General features: G+C 42.5%; 1 protein-coding gene across 1 annotated transcript in view; it reads left to right on the forward strand.

Annotated features, from left to right (window-relative positions):
- The window catches only part of LOC126976090 (clavesin-1-like), a 51,169-nt gene extending 39,861 nt beyond the window's left edge, over positions 1-11,308 (forward strand). Inside the window, exon 7 of the mRNA XM_050824277.1 lies at positions 11,167-11,308. Coding sequence (XP_050680234.1) covers positions 11,167-11,308 — 142 coding nt within the window. The remainder of the gene's footprint in view (positions 1-11,166) is intronic.
- The last annotated feature ends 14,099 nt before the right edge of the window (positions 11,309-25,407 follow it).

Here is a 25,407-nt window from a genome sequence, read left to right on the forward strand (position 1 = left end):
TGAAAGCTACCCCTAAATGACGCCGATCGATGTTTCTCAATGATCATCTGAAAAGAACATTGCCGTGACCCACAGCACCTAAGACTAGCCGTTCTTGATAGTTTGTCATAAAAGTATTTTGGCTTCTCGAATTTTAACACACCAAATAGAAGACAAGCCAAATGAAGTTTTCGCCGGTATTTCATTTTTAACATTGAATGCTCATTCAAGAAAGGGGTTACGTGGGCTCTATGTGGTATATTGAAACAATCAGAAACTCTCAGTTTTTTTGTTACGGAAACTAAACGCGGACCAAAGACGACATCTGTATAATTCAGCTTTGAGAGAACTAGACCTTCAACGAGACGGATACGCATTTCCTTCGACAGATAAGGTCTCATCCTGTATAATACTTTCAGCCTGTAAAAGGAGTTATTGACTAGGTTAGTGATGTGATCATGGAATCGCAGTTTACAGTCGAGAAGAAGACCAAGATTACGTGCTACGTATGTACATTCAATGGGTTCACCCATCAAGATTATGTTAGGTGAAGACTTTAAGCGAGTAAGTTGTTTTTTGGTGCCACAAATTATGTATTTTGATTATACCGGATTAAGACATAAGCTGTTTTTCTGGGCCCACAACATAATGCTACTAAGGTCATTGTTAAGCAACTGGACCGCGTTATCTATTTGATTTGGCTTACAATATATAAAAATTTGGGTGTCATCAGCATAAAAGTGGTACTTGCAATGCCTAATGTGGTTTTTGATGTCTGCTGTGCATAAAATAAATAGTATAGGGCCTAAATAGAACCTTGTGGTAATCCATTTGCAACCGGTAAAATCTCAGATGTCAAGGTAGAACAACTGTTATGGTGCTTAAGCTTTACATATTGGTGACGCTCACGAAGGTAGCTATTGAACCATTTTAATGCACCAAAGTCAAATCCATAGTAATGTTGCGTAGCAACCCTTCGAAGTATATGACGAGAGTTGTCAAACTTCAACTGCTCCGTCAGCAATACTCGTAGCTCAGCGGAAAAGTGTTCACTTAGACGCTGTAGACCCGGGTTCGATACACCTACCAGTGTATGGATTTTTTTGGGTTTTGTAAAGTTAAAGGAAATTTCTAGTAAGTTCAGGATCAAATCGAACAGAAAAAAAGGGATGGAAAATGTGTAAGCAGGATAAAAATAGTTAAAAGAATTTTTTAGTACAATTTAAATTTAAAGATGGAATGGGAGAATCATTTTGAAAACAGAACGGATCCGGGGGTATATAAGCCGTACTAAGCGTGGCCTACGGCAGTTCTAGTTCTGACTCGAAAGCGTAAAGAAGAAGAAGAAGAAAAGAAGAAGTAGTGAAAAGTAGAAGTGTTACAAGAAGAAGAAGATAGAAGAGACTTAGTGTTTGGTGCGGTGTGACGCGTTGAAGGTACCGCCCGCGCCGCCCACAATAGGAACAGCGGCAGACCGGCGAAGTGCAAGTTAAGAAAAAGTGAACCCCAAATAAAGGCTCGTTCCTATAAGCGGAGTATTATTTTCAATCCCTGACTCACTCTCGTGTCAGTAATTTAATTTTTATAATTATCTATATTTATTGTTTCAAAAGCGCTAGAAAAATCCAACTAGAAGAACTCCAGAACTAGAAGAGTACAATGACCACTGTTTTGCATTCTAAGCATATTGTCAGTGACAACAAGCAAGGCAGTCATTGTGCTCCGACATTTCCTAAAACCTTATTGTGTCTCTGGTAACATATCGTTTTTCCCCAGGTAGACTGTAATCTACTCACACACCACTTTCTCTAGCACCTTTGAGAGACATGGCAAGATACTTATACGTCTGAGATCCTTCACCTGTGCAGGTTTAGGAACTTTAGGCAGAGGCCTCACTAAAGCCTGCTTCCAGCTATCGGGATAAACACTAGTTGTTATGGAAGTATTTATAATACATCTAATTGCATCTAAAGAATTTGGTAAAGACAATAAAATCATATCTAAACTGATGCCATCACATCCTACAGCTTTGGATTTCAATGATTTTAAAGTTCTCATTAAATTGTTCATGGATATAGTCTGAGGGTGAAAAATAGCATCATTAAATTTATGATATTCAAAAAAAGTAATGTAAGAAAACTGTGTGTTCGGAACAGAAGGTGTTTTGAAGAAATGTTTATTAATCATATTAGGGTCATTACAGTGCGAAGAGAGTTCACTTCCAGATTTAGGTAAAATTACTTTTTTTATATTCTTCCATAAATGTTTAGGTTGTTTGATTTTACTATTAATATTGTATTTAAAAAATGCTACTTTTTCATTATATAGTGCCTTGTTTACTAATGTTTTTAAGCTTTTATAATATTCTTATATTACTGTCACACTTTGTTCTATGATAATCTGCTAATGTTCTGTCACGCAGTCTCATCATTAATTTAATGGAGTCTATGATCCAAGGATGGGATTTTTTTTCATTGGATTTATTCTAATTGGTGCATGTAGATTAAAAGTGCAAGGATTTGTGAATTAAAATTATTTACCATATCATTGACATTATTTAGTGTTAACATGTTATCCCAGTTTATAGCCTGTAAGTCAGTGTTAAAGCTGTTAATGTATTTAATAGGTCTTTATATATAATAGTATAGGGTTCAATCTTTTGTTTTTTAATATTAAACTGGCATCCAACCAAACAATGACCATACAAGGAAGCAACATGTTCAACAAATATATTTTTTGCTGTAAGATCGGAACTAATAATGTCGATCAATGTTTGTGTAGACTCTGTGAAGTGAGTTGGTGATGTAATCAATTGATTTAAGCCTAGGCACCTTAGCAAATTTATTAGCTTCCTCGACTTGATTCGTCAGGACAAAGAAGATTTATATTAAAATCACCTTTCAAGATTAAGTAGTATGACTGGGTATTGCATTAATTACATCTGTAAGAGCATCAAAAAATGTGTCTATGTCCTGCCATGGGGGCCGGTATGCTGTGCCAATTACTAGCTTCTTGCCATTTATAGATAGCTTGAGCCACATATGCTCAACAGATCTATGATGTGGATCAGTGGACGGTGACAGGGTGTTTGCAACTATACCATTCCGAATATAAAACCCAACTCCTCCACCACGTGAACGTATCTCATGAAGTCGTGGCTTATGGCACAGTTTGTATCACATGATATTTGGGGCTCGGGATTCTTCCCCTGATCTTAACCATGTCTCATTCACAGCTAGTATATCCAGGTCAAGCATATTAACTTTTGCAATAAGGTTATCATGATTTGTGTCTAGAGAGCCTGCATTTACAACCCAACTTTTAGATATTTATTAATCATTTTTAGTTTCTGTTATTAATGTATATAATATAACCATGCAGTGAACCAAACGAAGACAAAGAAAACTCTCATAAAAGCATATTATGTGTATGTTTACTAATAAAATTATAAAGTTATGTATATCAAGGATATATACCATATTATTGTTGCATAAATAACATAAAATGAAACTAATGAAATAAATTGTATAAAAGGGGTTATTGTAAATATCCAAATAACAGTTTCTTGCGATAACAAATAATTCTGTCACATTCTTACTATAATATAATATTAATTAATTAAAAAAAAATAATAATCCAAAGCTAGTAGGAATGTTTGGTAACAAGGTAGTGATAACTTGGAACATCAGTGTTCTATTAAAACTAAAAAGGTGATATAAAAGATACGTATCTACATATTCTGAAACAAACAAATAAACTAATAAAAAAACAATTAGCTGATACATAACATGCATACATAAACCACATTAAAATCAGCGCGATAAGTCAGTCGAAATTTCATAAAAGAGTGTACTACCGCAACCGGGCAACGTGACGTCTCAGTTATGTGACCTATGATATTATAGAGTCTGCCGCTCGCGTCTCCGCAGCATGGATGCCTGCGTCTCCAATTTTTTGAGATCCTGTTCGTTGCGGATCCGAAAAGCCGCTCGACCTGGCTCGCGACGTGCATATAGACGGCCCTGCCTTGTCCAAGCATATTTCCAATTGTTCGCACGCGCAATTGTGCGCATTTTGAATCTTGTTGAATTTAGAGAGCCGCTCATTAATGCAGATTTTAGTGGGACTCGTGGTGAGCCCGAGGCCCTCTGTAGTGACGTTGCGCCGTACCCGTGCCTGATGCAGAAAAGCATCGCGAGCCGAACGGCGCGACAGCCGCACTACAAGCGGGCGCGGCTGCACCTGCGCCTGCGCCGGCGTGCCTGCGCCACCAGATAGCACTCGCCGCACCCCCGCGCGCTCCGCTAGTACAAGGTCGCGCTCTTCGTAGGTCACACCCAGCTTCTCTGCAATTCTACATACGAGATGTGCTGCACTCTCTCCGGGCTGCTCCGGTATTCCACTTATCTCAAAATCGTTGCGTACAGCTTCCTGATCCCGATCGTTCACTTGCGCCTTCAAATCCTCCATAATTGATAATAGGCCACTCACCTCCGGGCTGGACTGCAAGTTTTGACCGGTCTGTAGGTTATTAAATTTATCTTCCAGGCATGCTAAACGTGATTCCATATTGTCCAAACTCCCACTAAAATGTTCGACGGCGCCACGAAGTACACTAACATCTTCTTTCATACAACCAAGATCATCTTTGATACTCATCATATTAGCATTTATATTTTTCAACTCCTTCAACATATCTGTACAAGAGCCGTACGAGGAACTTGACTACTGAGAAGTTGATATGAATTTGACACCCCGTACCGGGAGCTCTGTGTTGTCTTTGTGGGGAGTACGAGCTTTACAATCTGGGCATAGCCAACCCGCATCAACTGTTCCTTCAGCCGGGATGTTAACACAATGTTTATGAAAGTAGGACGGGTATTTCGAGCACCTAGCACCATCTGCTGTGTTTGTAAAGCGGCCGCAAGCAGTGCACTTTTTTGCTATATTTTATAACCGATTTGATTGATTATTCTTGAAGCTAAGAAGTGCAGCCCAGGTCCGCTAGATTGCGTGGCCTTATAATAATTAAAAGTTTCAAGGTCCGTATAAGATTTATTTTTAAGTCACCCTTATTAAAAAGAGCTTATTTTATTTTATTTTATTTTTATTTATTTAGATAGTTACACCAACAACACATCATTATAAAATTAAAATTTTAGCAAGTACACAAGGGATAGTACAATATGACATGTCTTTACAGGTGTAAACAACATTTGCAATAGTGCGAAAAGAGTAATAAAGTTGAACAATTAAAATTAAAGAAATGAAGAGTTATACAAAAATGGTGATATTAAATAACTTAAATACATTTCTACTTTAAAAAAAGAGATTTATAAAATTTATAACTATACAACAATACATTACTTTATTTCTTATATTTAACTTACATAACTAAGATCTTAATATTTTAATGCAGTCGGTTTTAAATTTATTGATATTAGTAATAAGAAAAATATCTATATTACCATTTTTTGCAGTGATATCGTTATAAGAGCTCATAATTCTGTTTAAGGGGCGTTTTTACCTATATTAGTTCTGCTGATTGTTGGGCTGAAAATATTTTAATAGGGAATCTTGGTCTATTTCTAGGGACTGTAATATTTACATTTATAAGACATTCTGGGGATATGATCCTACCATGTATAATTTTATGTAAAGTAGACACATCAGTTATTTTTCGTCTTATATCCAACGAATTCATATTGAAATGGTCCAGTCTTGTTTTATAGTTTGCACGATAAGGGCAGGTTTTGTCTTTAAAAGCTAGAAAGCGAGTGAAATTACGTTGAATACGCTCTAATCTATCAATATGGACATTATATTGGGGATTCCAAACCGGTGAAACGTATTCAAGTGCACTTCGTACCAATGCATTGTAAAGACACACAATTGCAAATGGATTTCTGAAATCATTGCAAGTACGCTTAATAAAACCCAGAATTTTCCAAGACTTAAGTATGATGCTATCAATATGATTTATAAAATTTAGTTTTTTGTCTATAACTATACCAAGATCACGAACTGATGGCGCCTGCTCCAAAGGAACATTATTAACGACGTAAGATGATGCAGTCTCAGTTCTATTTCTAGTGATCGATATACATTTTTCCGGATTTAGTATCATTTTGTTTACATTACACCAGATGCAAATATTATCCAGGTCAGTTTGAAGAAGTCTTATGTCATTCTGAGACTTAATTTCTTTATAAAATTTTAAGTCGTCTACGAACATAGAACATTTACTAGATGTCATTTGATCCAAAATATCGTTTATAAAAGCGTTAAAAAGAACAGGACCAAGATGTGAGCCCTGAGGAACGCCTGATTTAGGAAAAAAGGTATGTGAAGTGTAACCATTTGCAGTGACCCTCTGCCTTCTATCTTTTAAATAAGATTGTAAAAAATTTAATAGTTTACCATGAATCCCATATAATTTTAATTTTGAAAGAAGTATTTCATGGTTCACTTTATCAAAAGCGCTGGAAAAATCTGTGTATATGCAATCAATCTCAGCTTTGTTGTCTACGCCCGAAGAAAGATCCGTTACATAACCAAGAAGGTTACTAAGAGTTGACCTGCGTCTACGAAAACCATGCTGTGCATTCGACATAACGTTCTCCAGATGTCTGGTTAAAATTGGACAAATATTTTTTTCGAATATCTTAGGAAATATGCTTAAAATTGATACATGGGCCTATAATTTTTGATATTACATTTATCACCTTTTTTGTGTATGGGTACAACATTCGCAATCTTCCAATCAGTAGGAAATACACCAGCATTAATAGATTTTTCAATTATAATTTTGAGAGGAAGTGTTAACTGCTTTACTGTCCTTTTAATAAATATTGGTCCCGTCCGGTCCAGCACCTTTACTAACGTCAATTAATTTTATAGTGTTCTCGATTGCTCGTTCCGTTATGACAATGTTACTAAGTGATAGCTGAGGCAAGGAGTCACCTTTGTCAAGACTAAAAGAATTATAGGATGTAGAATAAACAGATGAAAAGTGCTGAGCGAAGAAATTACAAATATCTTCTCCTGTATGAGCTTTATTTTCATTTAAAAACATTTCTGCAGGCTTATTTGAAACACTACCTCGTTGTTGTTTGACGAAAGACCAAAACTTTTTAGGATTTTGAAAAATTGCTTTTTCAGTATTATTTATATAATCGTAATACTAAGATGAAATCATGGAATCGACCCGCTTATTACATAATTTTGTTTCTATCTTATCCCTAGGATTTTTATATATCTTATACTTTTTACGAATTCTATCTCTTTCAGCTATTATTTTTATTAAATCACGTGTGAACCACAAATGGATATTTAAGGTTACGAGTTTTAATTTTCGGTATAGTTGATTCGATGATAGAGTACAACAATTTATAAAATTTTGCGACGGCAACATTGATATCTTTAATAGGTAAGAGCTCTGACATCCAATTAATTCTTTTCAACTCTACAATAACTAGTGAATAGTTTGCTTTCCTAAAACTATAATTACAAATTTGTTTGTTTATACAATACGAATATGATAATTTTGTGTCTATTTCTACATTTAATGCTGGATGATAAGGATCGAATTTGCTCAATGGGCTCCCACAATGTTCTACAGATATACCTTCAAAGTTACAGAGTATTAAATCTAATAATCTATTGTTCTGATTTCTTACATCATTATGCTGAACCAAGTTGTTTAAGGACATAAAATCGATTAAACGGTATCCTAAATTACTTTTATAATTAATTGGTTGCAAATGAGAGGAGCTGCTACTATCACATTTCCAGTCAATAAATCCCAGATTGAAGTCACCTAAGATAATGATTTTGCCAGAATAAGACTGCATAACGTAACTACAATTGTCTAGAATATAATCCAGTGTGGTGGCCGTAACCGGAGGGGGTAAGTATAGTGTACAGAACAGTATTTCCTTGTAGACTTTATCATTATCGAAACGACATTTCACTGAGACCCATAAATCTTCGCTGGTGCTTTCGAAATGGTTGACTTTTCTTGAAATTAAATGTTTGGAAACAGCCATAATAACACCTCCTCCATTTCCTTTCGATGAATTACTAGAACAATTGAATTTTGTAATTTAGTCTACGGATTATTATTGGGATTGACGGATAGGCTGATCACAATTTGTTAAGCGAATCGTAATACTTTATTTGTTTAGCGGGAGATTGATCATTTTTTCTAACAAATATGCGGCCGTTGCGTACCCATGTATATTTATATTGTTTCTCACGAGCAATTTGTCTTGTACGAGCATGTAGGGCTTTGTAAACTGGAGCGAGGTGTTCCGAAACAAACACTGGCAACTTGGTCCCACCGTAGCCTAAGTGTGCAGAATTCAATTTATTAGTGGAATTACTTTTGTTGAATTTAGTCACTGCAGATAGAATGTTATCTCTAATTCTTGTTGTAGGAAGCTCAACAACAACAGACCGTGGTCTGTTATTGGTTTCATTCATCTTCCTAACTCGCGTGCATGAAATAATATCCATGTCCTGTATAGGGTTTGAGACTGTGGAACATAATTGTTTTACGACGGTGATCAAGTTTTCACTTTTACTTTCCGGTATACCACTTAATTCAATGTTAGTTTCTCGCGAATGTTGATCCAGCAAATTAACTCTCGTGGTTAGTTTATAGCTTTAGCAAAATGTTGTCCTTACAGAGAGAAATTACTTTTTCTTCGGAATCCAAAAGTTTCTTGTTTATTCGGTAGTATTCGCCACTAAGAAATTCTACACCAGATTCAAATTCCTGAAGGACAGAGAGATTCTCTATTATAGGTGCCAATTCTCGTTTAATGATTGTTTCGACAACAGTTTGCAATGAGTCATTGATCGCCGCTTGGGTTTCAGTCCTGATCACAGATAAGATGGCCATATCATTTGGAGGTGATACGAGTGAACTATGTTCTGACTGAATGATTTTTTTACGGTATGTTACATTGTCTTCCTCTGGTGTTTGAATGCTGTCGCAAATTTTTTGCTGAGATGTAGGATGGATTGGAGTGTTCGTGCTATCGACCTTTTTTTCCTTATTTCGGCAACCAGGGCATATCCATTTATCTTTTCTTTCCTTATCCATTGCCGTGAAACGTTGACGGTTAACTGTCGCACAGACCAAATCATAGGCATCTTTACATCTATAGCATAATAGATATTCCTTGTTAGTAATTTTATTTAAGCATCCAGCACATGTTGTTAATTTCTGAGACATTATGATATATTTGTGTACTTAGAAAAACACACAAGCAAGATACGTATGTCAGCAATTTTTACAGATCGATAACAATATATAATAAAAAATAGTTTCTAAATTCAATAATTTTAAAATAAACAAGACTTGTGACAGTAATTATGAGAAGAAAAAAAAATGTTCTTTTGGGTGAGGATCGAACTTATGGCGGTATCAGTCCGACATGATACCACAAAGCTACACAACACTCACGAGTTAATTTGAATTGTGTGAATCTAAGTCGAATCGAATCTAATTCGTTGATACTATATAATGAGCGAACTTGAGATGCAGTTTAAAAGTACCTTCACAAATTACACCAACACAAAATTTACTCAATTTGTTTTCAAGCACAATTTAGTATCATTAAACACTTAAGCTTGGAATATCGCCTAATTGGTGGTTACGCGTATTATTGATTATGATTAATTTGATTATATTCACCAAACTCACTTTTGTATCACTTTTTGCAAACCTTTAATTTAAGCAAACCTTGTAGAGTGTGATCGGATTTCAAATGTAGTTTCAAAAGTGCAGTATCTACTGGATTTTCTATGAGATAACACTTGTTGTTGAAGCTCGGACACTGGACTGCCTTTTAAAACTAAGGTAAGACAGAATTATCAACACTAATGATTTTAAACTTTAACTTTTTGTGGAGACTAACGCACCGGACACCATGACAGTTACAATGAATTACAGCTCAAAATGAATCATTAAAATTTGGCTAACGTTAATTGTCTAATATTTCACTGTTACAGTAGAGATAGAGGTACACACAAACACTTTCATTGCATCCACAAATACAATTAAACAGGTTTACGTCCTTCTAAACACAAACTTTGCAAGTATACAATATCTACAAAAATAAAAACATGCAAGCATACACTACTTATGAATATACGAATTAACGTAGGTACTGAAATAGCATTTTTTTTCACGTTCACGGCATCAAAAACAATTTTTTTTAATTCCTTATAGTATATTATGTGTGCATTGTTCTTTGATATTTTAGATCTTAGGTAAGCTTCATCCCTACGTTTCATCATTTACTTTATATTGTACGTGATCCACGGATAGTCATGATTTCTTACTTTAACTATTTTTACTGGAAAAAGTATATCAAATATAGAAAGCAAGATGTTTTTAAAATTGGAAACATAGCTGTCTAAGTTTTCAACATCTGAAAAAGACTCCCAGTCAATTTGAGATATAAAGTCACCGAATAGGATTGGATCAATGTCTTTGAAAGGTTATGTGTTTAGGAACGAACCTTTCCTTCGCTACATTAACTTCACACGAAATAAAAGAGTGATCGCTTAGGTTACTAATGTGTTCCACTGAAACACGCCTTAACGACAAATCGGTGCAAACTAAATCCAATAATGTTTCCCCATGGACTGTAAAGTGTGTCGGCTTGTTTACATGTTGCGACAAATTCGTGATAACTAAAAAGTCCATCAGCTTCTTGTATCCTAAAGAATTTTTGTCTAAAATGTTGATATTAAAATCTCCTACTAGGATTATGTTGTCAGCCCAAGAGAAACTAATAAGTGACTCATGCAACGCTCCAATATAGACGTCAGTGTTCTACCATGGTGGACGGTAGCAAGTGCAAATTACAAGCTTTTTTCCGCCAATGCCTAAGCTTATCCACATTTGTTCGATATCATTGCAGCTGGGATGTTTTAATACTCTAGTCTTAAGGTTGTTTTTTATATAGAACCCGACTCCACCTCCGCGGCTGCGAATATGGCGAGAACGTGGAATCCACTTGACATGATCCGTTTTGCACTCGCGATTTATATGTAACTTTGTATGAGTGTACTTGCATTGCTCAAAAGAGAGTTTTTTCGACCTTTTCACAGCTGATACAGTCTATGTAGACGTATAAATGATCTAAGCTGTTACGTTTAATTATCTTTCAGATACATAGAGCCCGAATGTCTACCGCGACGGTACGGAGGTCAGCGGGAGTCAGTGTCGCTCGGAGAGTGGTTGACAGCCATCAAGTATTACAGGGATGAAGACTTTGATAAGGACATGAGCAGCATCGGATACGCCGTGTGATGATTGTGAGGACCTCTCAACAAATATTATAATGACAGACTCTCACTCTAGTCACAAAACTTAAATAAATTTTCTTGTTATAACTGTGATGTGTTGTTAATTGTTAATTTGCGACAGATTTTTTTATATAATATCTATTATTGTAACGATTTACGCAACTGTCTCACATTAAAGAAACGCATTAGATCAAACATTATTTATTTATCCTAAAAGCCTTTGAGTCATTGACCTTAACAAGTATTTTTATATACTTAGCGGAGACCTCATTACATTTGACTGATGTACTTGTTATTAATGGTCACATACATGGTCTGAATACATGTTGCCGCATGGACGCATTCCATAAGAGATGCACACGTTCTTGTTACATCGGTATACATTCACTAGGGTAGCAGAACCTTGTGTTTCGAATTCCCAAATGTCAACTTCCATACATGGGTATGAACCGCAACATTGGTATCCCCTGCGCTTCCCCGGAGCGTAAAAAGTCAGTCGGGAGTCCCAAGCCCAAGGATGTCGTAAGAGGAGACTAGAAGTGGGAGAGTCACGCTGCCGTCTTATGCCGTCACCACAATTGGGCCAGACTTATCCGAGTTCCTTATCACACTCGCACAGAATACCAGCGTGGAGTGCCTAGTGCTGCTATGTTTCGCATTAGTTGGTGTCAAGGACTGGAACCTATCCCCCTCTCCACCAGAATATGACAGCGGTCCTGAAAATGATTATACCCCAGGAGGGTACGGGCTCTATACCTGAGCTCTCGTCATATTTAATGTACCCCGGGTACAAAATTGAGCATAATTTTTTGCCTAGTTGGCGGTGTTTTTCCGTTGTCGTCAAGAGTCGAGTTGGAGGCAGAAAGAGTGCACAGGATCGGCTTTCTCTTTTGCCGTATGGGCCAGGGTGTCATTCCTCATGTGCAACGGCGGCATGGACGGCTGGTTGAAGTAACCAAGAGAAGCTTTCGACAACGACCAGAACTTGCGTGTTCCGGTCGGATAACTGGAAAGCTGCTCGCCAATTTTGACGACGTGCTTCGATTTCGCACGGGTGATTTGCCGCTTAAAAAATCTGGAGGCACGGTTATATTTGCTCTTCGGATCCTTTGAGCCTAGCGCCGCAACCCAAGTTCGATACGCCTGTGTTTTGCAGTCAGATGCTGCTTTAACTGACGCATCGAACCAGGGCTGTGATCTACCACCGATCGGTACTACAGAGCTTGGTATAAAAATATCCATGCCCTGCAGCATCACATCGGTTACTGCAACGGCGCAAGCACTAGGATCATCCGAAGGTAAACAAACCTTGCCCCAAGGGTAGGATGCAAAAAAGGAACGCATCCTATCCCAATCTGCTGACTTGTAGTGCCAAACGCGGCGGGTCGCTGGTGGTCTGCGACGTTGGCGTCGGATAGGCACTACACTCATGACCAGGCAATGGTCGGACGTTCCGAGAGGGGCGTCGACAGAGACCTGATAACCATCGGGATGTGTAGTCAGCAGAAGATCTAATAAGGACGGCATGTGACTATCCACATCCGGGAGCCGCGTTGGCGACTCAACCAATTGGGACAGACCATACGCCAATGCAAAATTATGCACAGATCGCCCTACGTAGTCTGTGATACGTGATCCAAGCCATTCGGCATTGTGCCCGTTGAAATCACCCAAGACTACGATTTCAGCGGAGGGGATCTGTGCAAGCACGTCATCAAATGCCGCTGGAACGCAGCCCATGAGGTGATCCGTTTCTGCGTTACCACTATGGGACCTGTAAACACACGCATAGATCCGGACGCGGTCCTCTAAATCTACGTGGAGCCAAAGAGTATACAGGTCCCTACCCTCAAAATTGTCGAGACGGCGAACGCAGGTAACCTCCCTAACGTACACACATACCCCGGCAAGGCAAAAAATTAGTGGGCCGGATGGCATTTTTCCAATGCTGCTTAGAACGTATGCCCCTAATTTTACGCCGGTGCTAACATGTTTATTCCAGCACTCAAATTTTAAGGGCGTAGTCCCTTGTCCATCCGATCCAAAAAAAGGAGACAGTTCGGATCCGGCAAACTTCAGACCTATAGCTATTACCTCCCTTCTCTCCAAAATCATGGAGGGCGTAATTAACCGCTAGCTCCTCTTATATCGAGAGGTTGATCAATGACTGACAGTACGGCTTTCGCCATGCTCGGTCGACAGGCGCTCTACTGGTATAACTAACACATAGATGGGCGGCGGCTATTGAAAGCAAGGGGGAGGCCTGCCAGTTAGCCTGGATATAGCGACAGCCTTTGATCGTATATGGCACAAGGTGCTTCTCTCAAAACTTCCATCTTTTGGGCTTCACGAGAGCTAATACAAGTGGACCTCCAGCTTCCTCACTGGGCGCAGCATACAGGTCGTTGTCGACGGATATTGGTCGAACCCGAAGCCCGTGAATGCCGAAGTGCCCCAATGCTGTGTGCTATATCCTATACTATTTTTTCTGCATATCAATGATCTGTGGGCCACCTCCAACATACATTGATATGCAAACGACAGCACTGGTGATTCCGTTTAAGCGGGCCATGTAGGTCTCTCTGGGGAAATCGGCGACCAGTGCCGGGAGAAACTTATGACTTCTTTTGAGTCCAGTCTTGATAAGGTCATGGAATAGGGTAAATTGAACCTTGTTCAATTTAACCCCAGAAGAGTCAAGTTTGCTCGTTTGTCGTATTGCTCTTCGACAACACTTACCTCAAAGCCTCGCCTAGTATCGCAATACTGGATCTCGAAATATCGATTGATTGCAAATTCCGGGGTCACCTGGAGAGCAAAGCCAAATTGGCTTGAAGAAAAACTGGGTGTTATCAATAGAGGATGGCAAAATTTCAAGCCGGCCCACATTCTAGCGCTCTACAAAGCGCTGGTCCGGCCACACATGGAGTATTGCTGTCATCTCTAGTCTGGCGCACCCCAGTATCTGCTCGATCCATTTGGCCACGTGCAACGAGCAGCTCGAATTGTCAGGGAACCAGTGCTCTATGAACGGCTGGATCACTTGGCGTTGCGTAGAGACGTCGCTTGTTTTCCATAAAAATACACACGTTCGCAAGATATCTAAGTCTAAAAGACAAATTTTATTTAATTCAAGAACTTAACATTTAAATAACCAGTTTAACTAATTATTTTATGTAAATAAAAATATTATATTTGAGTATTAGTTTCTCTCATTAAAGGTTACCTTAACTTATTATTAAAGTCAAAGTTTTTTTTTCAAAGACAAAGTTTTTATTTGCATAAATATGTTCGATTGATGTTACATAAATATTATTAAGTACATGTTTGCCACATTTATGACGTGCAAATTTTATAAAATACATTTCTAAATCATTAGTTACAATAATACAAATTTAACAAAAGATTAGTAGCAGTATTGTATATAGTATACCTATAGTCAAGTTTTTAGTTGAAAATATTCGTCTAATGAATATAAGCAGTTTTTATTAAGGTATATTTTCAATTTAGATGAGAAATTCCTATTTGACGATACCTCTTATTATTTTTGGGATGTGATTATAGATTTTTATGCAAATACACAAACAGTTTCTCCGAAATACTTGTAGTTTGGTGGGGTCCTTGGATGAGAAAAGAGAAGTGTTTTCATGTTTACTGAATTCGCTAATTTTTTTTCGAACAAACATATAGCACTCAAATATATATAATTCAACAATTGTTAATAAGTTATATTTTTTAAATACTGCAGCTTTCAAGGGGTCCTTTTCCCGCTGCAGCCCTCAAACACTTTTTTTGCGCTATTAAGACTCTATTTATTACTGTTGAGTTACCCCATATTATGATCCCATACCTAATTATAGACTCCACGTAAGCGTGGTAGGCCGTTAAAGCCGCTTTTTCCGATATAGTTTTTTTTATTCTCCTTATTGCAAAAACAAACTTATTAAGACGTTTGCATAATGATTCAACGTGAGCTTTCCAATTACAATTACTATCCATTATGATGCCTAAGAATTTGGTATTTTCAACCTTATCAATTTTAATTTCATTGTATGTTATGTTTCTAAGGGATGGATAAATGGTATTATAATATTTAAATTGTATAAGTTTTGTTTTTATTATGATTTAGAATGTAAAGAAGTAACAAATAGGAACACAAGCCAATAAATCAACATACAAGCTTTCCCCTTTATAATATGACTGTGACTTTTGATTTAAAACGTATACAACCTCCGACTGAACAGATCTTAAACGGAAAAGAGGGACAGACTGACAAACGTAAGACTTATAGCAACCCTCTTTTTCGCCTGGGATCAAAAATACCTAACTGCTACTCCACTGATCTCACTGTCCAAATCGGGTTCTAAATTCAAAATACGCAGCTTAAACTGAAATAGTGTTTACATTGCTGCCTATAGACCGCTATATATTTAAAACTAGCTGACCCGGCAAACGTTGTTTTACCATATAAAGTATAATTCACGCGATAGTTTTATAAGTAATAAAATATTGCCTATATTATAGCCTGTACATCATTTTGTTCTATTGTCAATAGTTTTTGCAGCGCACGCAAAAATAGGTTTTCGATTTTACACCTTGTGTTATAAAATAGCAATTTTATTACGGATCCCTAATTTTGAAAAAAAACATAGCCTTCCTCGATAAATGGACTACCCAACACTGAAAGAATCATTCAAATCGGACCAGTAGTACCAGAGATTAGCGCGTTCAAACAAACAAACAAACAAACAAACATTGCAGCTTTATAATATTATATAGTATAGATAAATAAATAAAAAAACTGGAGAAATCGCAGAAATGTATAGACATAGTCGTAGGTTATTATGATGTCATTTGTGGCATGTGCAGTTCAGCTTTGATTTTGTATGTAGTGCATTGTGTATATATACGTAAAACAGTCATTGTTTATTACGAAAAAAATTGATCTAAAATAATTCACAAAGCGTAGATAAAACCAACGAAGAAAATTTATAAATACTAATAAACTATCGAATAAAAAAAGTTTTATGTTTATAGCTATCATAGTTTTATGATAATACTAGCTAACCCAGCAAACGTCGTATTGCCATATAACATATTAAAAAAAATAAATAATTAAAATTTTGATTTTTTTTTTTTTTGAGAGGAGGAAATACTGTTACGTATTTACGCCCCGGAACGGGGCGTAATATGTCGGACTCGAGTGTCCGCGTAAGCGGACGCCCCATACCGACTAAAACCTCCTCTGTGCTGTTAGCAGCCCTGGCTTTCACAGCGAAGTAGGACGTGGGCCGTGGAGGCCGCAAAGACTACGCAACAACAGTCGCGGGGCGTCTCCTAAGGAGACTCGAACCTCAGACCGGCTGTGTGCTTGTTGGAAGGAGAGAGAATGAAAATGAAAATGAAGATGAGAAGAACACACTCGCCGGCGAGTGTGGTGATGTTTAGTGTAATGTATGTAAGTGTGTGTGTATGTGTTTATGATTGTTTGTATGTATGTTTGTATGTGTGTAAGTAGTGTAAATGTTAGTGTGCATGTATGTTTGTGTTTGTGTCTGTTTGTGGAGTGTGTTTGTGGTTGTGTAAGTGGTGTATGTCAGTCCGTCAGTCAGTCCGTGTGTTAGTGAGTGTAGTGAAACGATTACAGGACGAGGACTAACGTCTCCTCGGGTATCAAAACAATGTGTGGTGTATCTAGGGCCGCTGGCCATCGTCAGAGTGACGAGTGCCAGTGGCTTGCGGTGGTTGACCGCGCCTACGCCTGCGAAGGCGGTGTGTGCGTGTCTGTGTCGGTGTTTGTGTGGGTGTCGCGTTCGCGATGGTGATGTCGTCATCTGGGTCTACCGTTACGTGTCTGGGACGTCTTATTGGGTTGAGACTATGGTGAAGGGGGGTGTACCCGCATGCCTTCCTAACCAAGATGTTGGGATGGTTAGGCGCCTTGTCAAAGAAGCGTCGCGAGATCTCTTTAAAGTGTTGAGCTATCGTCGGAAGCTCTAGGTCGCGGTAAAGGTCAACGTTTCGGATGAACCACGGGGCTCCGGTTGCCATGCGCGTGAATTTATTTTGAACTACTTGCAAACGACGTAAGTAGCTCGGTCGGGTGTGCGCGAAAACGACGCTTGCGTATGACAGTATGGGCCGTACGATGGTTGTACAGCGTCACTTTGTGTTTGAGCGGAAGTTTGCTTCGCCCAAACACAAGTGGTTAAAGGCGACTGAGGACAAATCGGGCTCTATTGCATACCGTATCAATATGTTTCTTGAAGTTCATATTGCTGTTGAACGTGACTCCTAAGTATTTGTAATCCTTCACCCACGGGATGGGTGTTTCATACAATTTAATGACGTCGGTCGGTCGTTTTTTAGCGCGGATGCTTTTCGCGTTACCGAAGAGTACCGCTGCACTCTTGGTGGGGTTCACTTCAATCCGCCATTTTCTGAACCAGTTGCCTAGTTCATCGACGGCGGCTTGAAGTACTTTAATGTTCCTGCTCAAGGTTGAGCGGTTCAATAGAGCGGAGCCAAAGTAGAGTGCCGTATCGTCAGCGTACTGAGCGAGCTGGACACTCGGAAACTTGGGAATGTCGCTCGTGAAAAGCGAGAAAAGAGTGGGAGAGAGGACTGAACCCTGTGGCACGCCAGACCTGATGGGTCTGGGTGAGGATAGGGTGCCCTCTACTCGATATCGGAAGGAGCGATCAGTAAGGTAGGCTCGTATGATGCGCACGAGCCTGTCTGGCACTCCCAGTTGATACAGCTTGAATACTAAGCCGTTGTGCCATACCTTGTCGAATGCCTTCGCGACATCGAAAAACACGGCTGCCGTGGTAGCGTGAAGTTGACGCCGTACGAGAATGTACTCGGTGAGTCGGTGAGCCTGCTGGGGACACGAGTGAGCGGTTCTGAATCCGAACTGTATGTCGGGTATCAGGTTGAGCTCCGCGATGTAATGATTAAGACGCGCGAGAATTAATCTTTCGTAAAGTTTCCCGATCGAGTTAATTAAGCTAATAGGCCTATAGTTACTCGGATTAGCTTTAGGTTTATTGGGTTTTGGGATACCGATGACAATGGAATCTTTCCATTGTTCGGGGAACGCGCTATTAGACAATAGAATATTAAAAATGGTAACCAATAAAGTAATAAGAGTCGAGGGTAGGATTTTAAGAACCCTATTGTTTATAGTGTCGGGCCCCGGGGCCTTCTTGGAATGAAGCTCCTTAATGATTAGCTTCACCTCTTCGTAAGAGGTGGGTTTTATTACATCGCCTGAAGGGCTCAGAGCGGAGCGACGTTCAACTTCACGATCAACTTCGTCAACGTGTGTCGGGTCGGCTGCTGCATTTGGAGAGCACTGACTCTCGAGACTATCGGCGAGGCATTCAGCCTTCTCATCGTCATCAAGCGCCGGCTGCAGTCCCGGTCTGTCCAAAGGAGGCATGACAGTGAGCGGCTCCTGTTTGAACGCGCGAGGCAGCTTCCAGAAAGCTACATGTGATGGCTTAAGGTTGCCGAGCAAGCGGTCCCAACGTTCGCCGCGGAGTTCCGCGATACGTTCCCGTACCACCCGCTGTAGGTAGCGGAGGTGGCGCCTATTCTCGACCGACGGATACCTGTCGTAAAGTCTAGTGGCTCTGTGCTTCTGTGTGAGTAAGTTCCTGACCTCTGGAGGCAGGTTTAGGCGATGCGGTTGCATCGTCGGAACCTGCCTGGAGCAGGCCTTGATCCTATTCTGTATATGTGACGTCACATGAGAGATAGCACTGTGAGCCGTGTCGACCGAGTCGATGACGTCCGGTATAAGGTCAAGGTCGTCGGACTTGATAGACTCGAGATCCTTTTCCAGCCGTTGCCAGTCGATCACTGTTTTCGTCGGTGGTTGAAAGTTAACCGGTGGGCCTAGATTTAGGACGACGGGCCGGTGGTCTGACTCTAATTCGTGAAAAATCTCGATTGAATTTACATTGAGCGTTACGTTTTTAAGTAACGCAACGTCTAGAATGTCGGGTCGGTGCGCGACGTTATCCGGATAATGTGTTGGTTCGTCGGGTACTATTACTGAAAAGTTCAGCGTGTCTGTCAGCGAATCTAATAAGATTCCGTTTCTATTTGTGGCTCTACTGTTCCAGCTGGAGTGTTTGGCGTTAAGATCGCCACCCACTATGACTGCAGCCCCGTGGCCGAGTAATGCTTCTATATCTGTGTATAATACTTTTTTGTTGGTCCGAAGATAAGCTGAAATAACAGTGATCGGCTGGTGATTCGCCATACTGACCCGGATGGCAGAGGCCTCGATGTTAGTGAGGACCGGAGGATCTATAGGTATACAGTGTAGAGACCTTTTAAAATAAATGAGGGTGCCGCCCATACGGGTGGTGCGATAATTCCTGACTAAGTTATAATTAGCGATACGCGGATCGCGTATACGTGGTTTTAGAAATGTCTCTTGCACTAAGAATAGGTCTAATTGATGTTCGTGAGCGAACTCCTTCACCAAGTCTAGTTGAGGCTTAAGGCCTTGGGCGTTAAAATACGCTATACGGAGCGTATGTGGTTTAACCCGTCCGCTTACGTAATTAGGCATCGCGAATATTTTTATACTTTCGCCCTATATCGGTGAGGGCACGGAATATTTTGCCGTTGTCTGCCATAACTTGCAGGAGCGACGGCGGGTCGTCCCGGACAGCATCGAGCCTGCTGGCCAGGGCTGTGATTTCATCAATGTCTAACAGCTCTGACAGTTCGAACATGAAGGCAAAGTGCTGCTGCCTTTGTTACCTGTTGCCGCGGACGCGGGTGCCGGTGGCCTCGGTCGCGGGACCGACGCCGCCGGGCGGGACGCTAGCGGTGGCCGGAGGGGCGCGGGTGCCGCGAGAGTGGCCTCTGTGGCAGCGTTGGCAGCCGGAGGAGACCTCGCCCAGGCGTTTACCTTCGGAGGCGGCGCAGGTATCGCAGGGACACCCGCGATAGCTCGCGGGGTGCCCCTTCTCCCCGCACAAGACGCAGGCCGGGGGCTCCGCGCATTGCGCTGGTCGAGGGCACTGCGGCGTGCCGTGTTTTCCGAGGCACTTCACACACCTCGGGGTGTGTTCGCAGTTGCGTGCCGAGTGTCCGTATAACTGGCATCTGTGACACTGACCAGGCCCTCCGTGGTTGCGAGGAGCTTCGGCCCGGATGCCCTGAAGGGAGCAAACCGATTTAATATTAAAAATTTCCTTTCCCTCTTGCGTGAGGTCGAGGACGACGAGAACCATGTTAAATGGTTGTTTGTTGGTGGTTCCGCGCATACGGTGCACCTCGTGTGCAGGGTAACCCTGCTCTTTGAGGTCCGACAGAATGTCGGCCTCGTCTAACTCTTTGGGGACGTTCCTAATAACGACCCTCAGACGCTTCTCCTCATGCAGGGCGTACGTGTGGAAACCCAAACTCAGCTCTCTAAGAAGAGATGTCAGGGCGCGGTGGTCCGCTACCTCTCTGGTCTCTAATTTGATGAGAGATTGGTACGCCCTCGCCTGGAAGGAGAGCGTCTTCGGGATCCTATTTTTGATAACTAACCAGCGGCCTCGGTCTCCTATAAAAATAGGAGGCGGGCGCTTGGTCGGAGGCGGTACGCGGGCTTTAGCGGGCACGGGACGCTCCCACTCCCGCGGATGCGGGAGTGGAGCCAGTCGTGGCCGCGGCTTTCTTGGCGGGTGTGCCATCAAGAGAAGGCGATTCGCGACCGCGCTTCTTCTTGCGACTGACGGTGATGAAGCCGTCAGCATCCGACGCAACACTCTCCGCTCTCGACGGTAGAGCGGTTTCCGGCTGGGCCGGTGAAGCACTGGAAGCCTGAGGGGCTTCCGTGCGGTCAGGACTGACCGCGGGGACCTTAGGGGTCGCCTGCGCGTCAAAGTACGCCTGAAGGACAGGCGGGCGGGCTGATCGGGTGATCACCTTTCTCGGTTTGACCGAGGCCACGGAGCTTGCGTCGGAGTCATTTCCTAATTCCATTTCGGTTTCCCCGTCGGAACCCGAAACGTCGGATGACGAGTTATATTTGTTGGATTTCGCTTTAATAGCGGCATCCACTGTCTCGTTGATTGATTCTTTCATTAGCGGAGCGATCTTCTCCGTGAATAACCTATCTAGTAGGGCGCTTAGAAGGCCCTCGTCGGCAACCATTGGTGAAGCCATGCCCTGTGCTGCCTCGGGGCGTAAAAAGAATAGGGTAGTCCCAGGTCCAAGGGTGTCGTAAGAGGCGACTACGGGCTTTTTGAAAGTGGGAGAGTCACGCTGCTGTCTTATGACGTCAGCACAATCGGGCCAGACTCGTCCGGGTTACTTACCACACTCGCACAGAATACCGGCGTGAAGTAGCGGCCTAGTGCCGCTATGTTTCGCATAGGTTAGTGTCGAGGACAGGAGGCCATTCCCCCCCGTCCTTTCCCCCCCCCCCCAACAAAATATGAGAGCGGTCCTAAAAAATAAATTACCCCAGGAGGGTACCGGCTCTTGTAGAGCCGGAGAATCCCTCCCCGAGCATTCGCGCTCGGGCTGCCCCTCGTATTCTGGGGAGGGCACAGTACCGCGTATGTCACAGGACAAACAGGGCAGCAACACCACGGCACCCCGCTCCACGCTTAATGTGGACTTTTGTAACATCCGGGGAATTCACTCCAACTTAAACGCCGTCCACCACCACCTTGAGACGGCGCAGCCGGCCTTGTGTTTCCTTACGGAGACGCAGATATCTCGACCTAGCGATACGTCATATTTAACGTACCCCGGGTACAAAATTGAGCATAATTTCATGCCTCATGCCGGGGTATGTGTGTACGTTAGGGAGGATATCTGCTGTCGCCGTCTCGGCAATTTTGAGGGTAGGGGCCTGTCTACTCTCTGGCTCCGCGTTGATTTAGAGGACCGCGTCCGCATCTATGCGTGTGTCTACAGGTCCCATAGTGGTAACGCAGAAACGGATCACCTCATGGGCTTTCATGGGGTTCAAGCGGCATTTGATGACGTGCTTGCTCAGATCCCCTCCGCTGAAATCGTAGTCTTGGGTGATTTCAACGGGCACAATGCCGAATGGCTTGGATCACGTACCACAGACTACGCAGGGCAATCTGTGCATAATTTTGCATTGGCGTATGGTCTGTCCCAATTGGTTGAGTCGCCGACGCGGCTCCCGGATGTGGATAGCCACATGCCGTCCTTATTAGATCTTCTGCTGACTACACATCCCGATGGTTACCAGGTCTCTGTCGACGCCCCTCTCGGAACGTCCGACCATTGCCTGGTCAGGAGTGTAGTGCCTATCCGACGCCAACGTCGCAGACCACCAGCGACCCGCCGCGTTTGGCACTACAAGTCAGCAGATTGGGATAGGATGCGTTCCTTTTTTGCATCCTACCCTTGGGGCAGGGTTTGTTTCCTTTCAGATGATCCTAGTGCCTGCGCCGTTGCAGTAGCCGATGTGATACTGCAGGGCATGGATATTTTTGTACCAAGCTCTGTAGTACCGATCGGTGGCAGATCACAGCCCTGGTTCGATGCGTCAGTTAAAGCAGCATCTGACTGCAAAAAACAGGCGTATCGAACTTGGGTTGCGGCGCTGGGCTCAAAGGATCCGAACTGCAAAGTTCTGAAGAGGAAATATAACCGTGCCTCCAGATTTTTAAGCGGCAAATCGCCCGTGCGAAATCGAAGCACGTCGTCAAAATTGGCGAGCAGCTTTCCAGTAACCCGACCGGAACACGCAAGTTCTGGTCGTTGTCGAAAGCTGCTCTCGGTAACTTCAACCAGCCGTCCATGCCGCCGTTGCACATGAGGAATGACACCCTGGCCCATACGGCAAAAGAGAAAGCCAATCTCCTGTGCACTCTTTTTTCCTCCAACTCGACTCTTGACGACGACGGAAAAACACCGCCGACCATCCCGCGGTGTCAGAGCTCCATGCCTGAAGTACAGTTCCGACAGAAAACTGTTAGGCGAGCTCTGTTTTCGTTGGACGTCAGGAAGTCGAGCGGGCCGGATGGCATTTCTCCAATCGTGCTTAGAACGTGTGCCCCTGAGTTGACGCCGGTGCTAACGCGTTTATTCCGGCACTCTTATTCAAAAGGCGTAGTCCCTGATTCATGGAAGTCAGCCCTTGTCCATCCGATCCCAAAAAAAGGAGACAGTTCGGATCCGGCAAACTACAGGCCTATTGCTATTACCTCCCTACTCTCCAAAATTATGGAGAGCATAATTAACCGCCAGCTCTTGGTATACCTTGAGGGTCACCAGTTGATCAACGACCGGCAGTACGGCTTTCGCCATGGTCGGTCGACTGGCGATCTTCTGGTATACCTAACACACAGATGGGCGGCGGCTATTGAAAGCAAGGGGGAAGGCCTGGCGGTTGGTCTGGATATAGCGAAGGCCTTTGATCGTGTATGGCACAAGGCGCTCCTCGCAAAACTTCCATCATTTGGGCTTCCCGAGAGCTTATGCAAGTGGACCTCCAGCTTCCTCACTGGGCGCAGCATACAGGTCGTTATCGACGGTTATTGCTCGAATCCCAAGCCCGTGAACGCTGGAGTGCCCCAAAGCTGTGTGCTATCTCCCACGCTGTTTCTTCTGCATATCAATGATATGTTGGACACCGCCAACATGCATTGCTATGCAGACGACAGCACTGGTGATGCCGTATACACGGGCCATGCAGGTCTCTCTCGGGAAAACGTCGACCAGTGCCGGGTGAAACTTGTGTCTTCTATCGAGTCCTCTCTCGAGAAGGTCGCGGAATGGGGTAAGTTGAACCTTGTCCAATTTAACCCCCAGAAGACTCAAGATTGCGCTTTTACCACTAAAAAAACCCCATTTGCCGTATCACCGCTCTTCGAGAACACTTCCCTTAAAGCCTCGCCTAGTATCGGAATACTGGGTCTCGAAATCTCGAGCAATTGCCAATTCCGTGGCCATCTGGAGGGCAAAGCCAAACTGGCTTCAAAGAAACTGGGCGTCATAAATAGAGCACGGCAATACTTCAAGCCGGCCCACATTCTAGCGCTCTACAAAGCGCAGGTCCGGCCTCACATGGAGTATTGCTGTCATCTCTGGTCTGGCGCACCCCAGTATCAGCTCGATCCATTTGACTGCGTGCAACGCAGAGCAGCTCGAATTGTCGGGGACCCAGTACTCTGTGAACGGCTGGATCACTTGGCGTTGCGTAGAGACGTCGCTTCATTGTGTGTCTTCTACCGCATTTATCACGGGGAGTGTTCCGAAGAGCTGTTCAACCTGATTCCTGTCGCCGAATTTCACCTTCGCACGAGACGCCACAAGTTACGATATCATCCCCACTATCTGGATGTGTGGCGGTCCTCCACAGTGCGGTTTTCAAGGAGCTTTCTTCCTCGTACCACGGAGCTGTGGAATGAGCTTCCTTGTGCGGTGTTTCCGGGACGATACGACATGGGTACCTTCAAGAAAAGCGCGTACACCTTCCTTAAAGGCCGGCAACGCTCTTGTGATTCCTCTGGTGTTGCAGGAGAGTGTGGGCGGCGGTGATCACTTAACACCAGGTGACCCGTACGCTCGTTTGTCCTCCTATTCCATAAAAAAAAAAAAAAAAAAAGCCATGGTTGTCATATTTAATAACTAGGTTGAGCGGGCAACAACCCCCGCTGCCCGAGTCAGGCAGAGGGGGAATATAATAATAAAGTTGACAACTATAGTTAAGTTGTACACTTGCACATTAATTAATAATATTAATAATAATAAAGTATGCAAAATTAAAATAAAATTAATAATAATAATTAAGCCTAAGACTTAGCTTTGCTGGATGTAGACTGGCTGGGCCGGAACCCCGATGCACGCTGTGCTGGCCCCCGCGGAGGTGACACACACGGCACGAACTGCAACTCACAAACACACACGATTAGCGTGTAGAATCGCGAAACACAGCACAGGTGCTAACACGATCGTAAAACCGGGTAATTAGCACAGATAATAACTAAGCTACGTTCCGCGAAGGAACGTAACAGGTGCGAGACTCAAAGAGTCCCGAACAATAGCGCGCGATAACAATAGCTAGTCCAGGTGGCCTGAGCAGATAGTGCGATAATGCAGGTA

The sequence above is a fragment of the Leptidea sinapis genome, chromosome 39, assembly GCF_905404315.1.
Source record: "Leptidea sinapis chromosome 39, ilLepSina1.1, whole genome shotgun sequence".
Lineage (NCBI taxonomy): Eukaryota > Metazoa > Arthropoda > Insecta > Lepidoptera > Pieridae > Leptidea > Leptidea sinapis.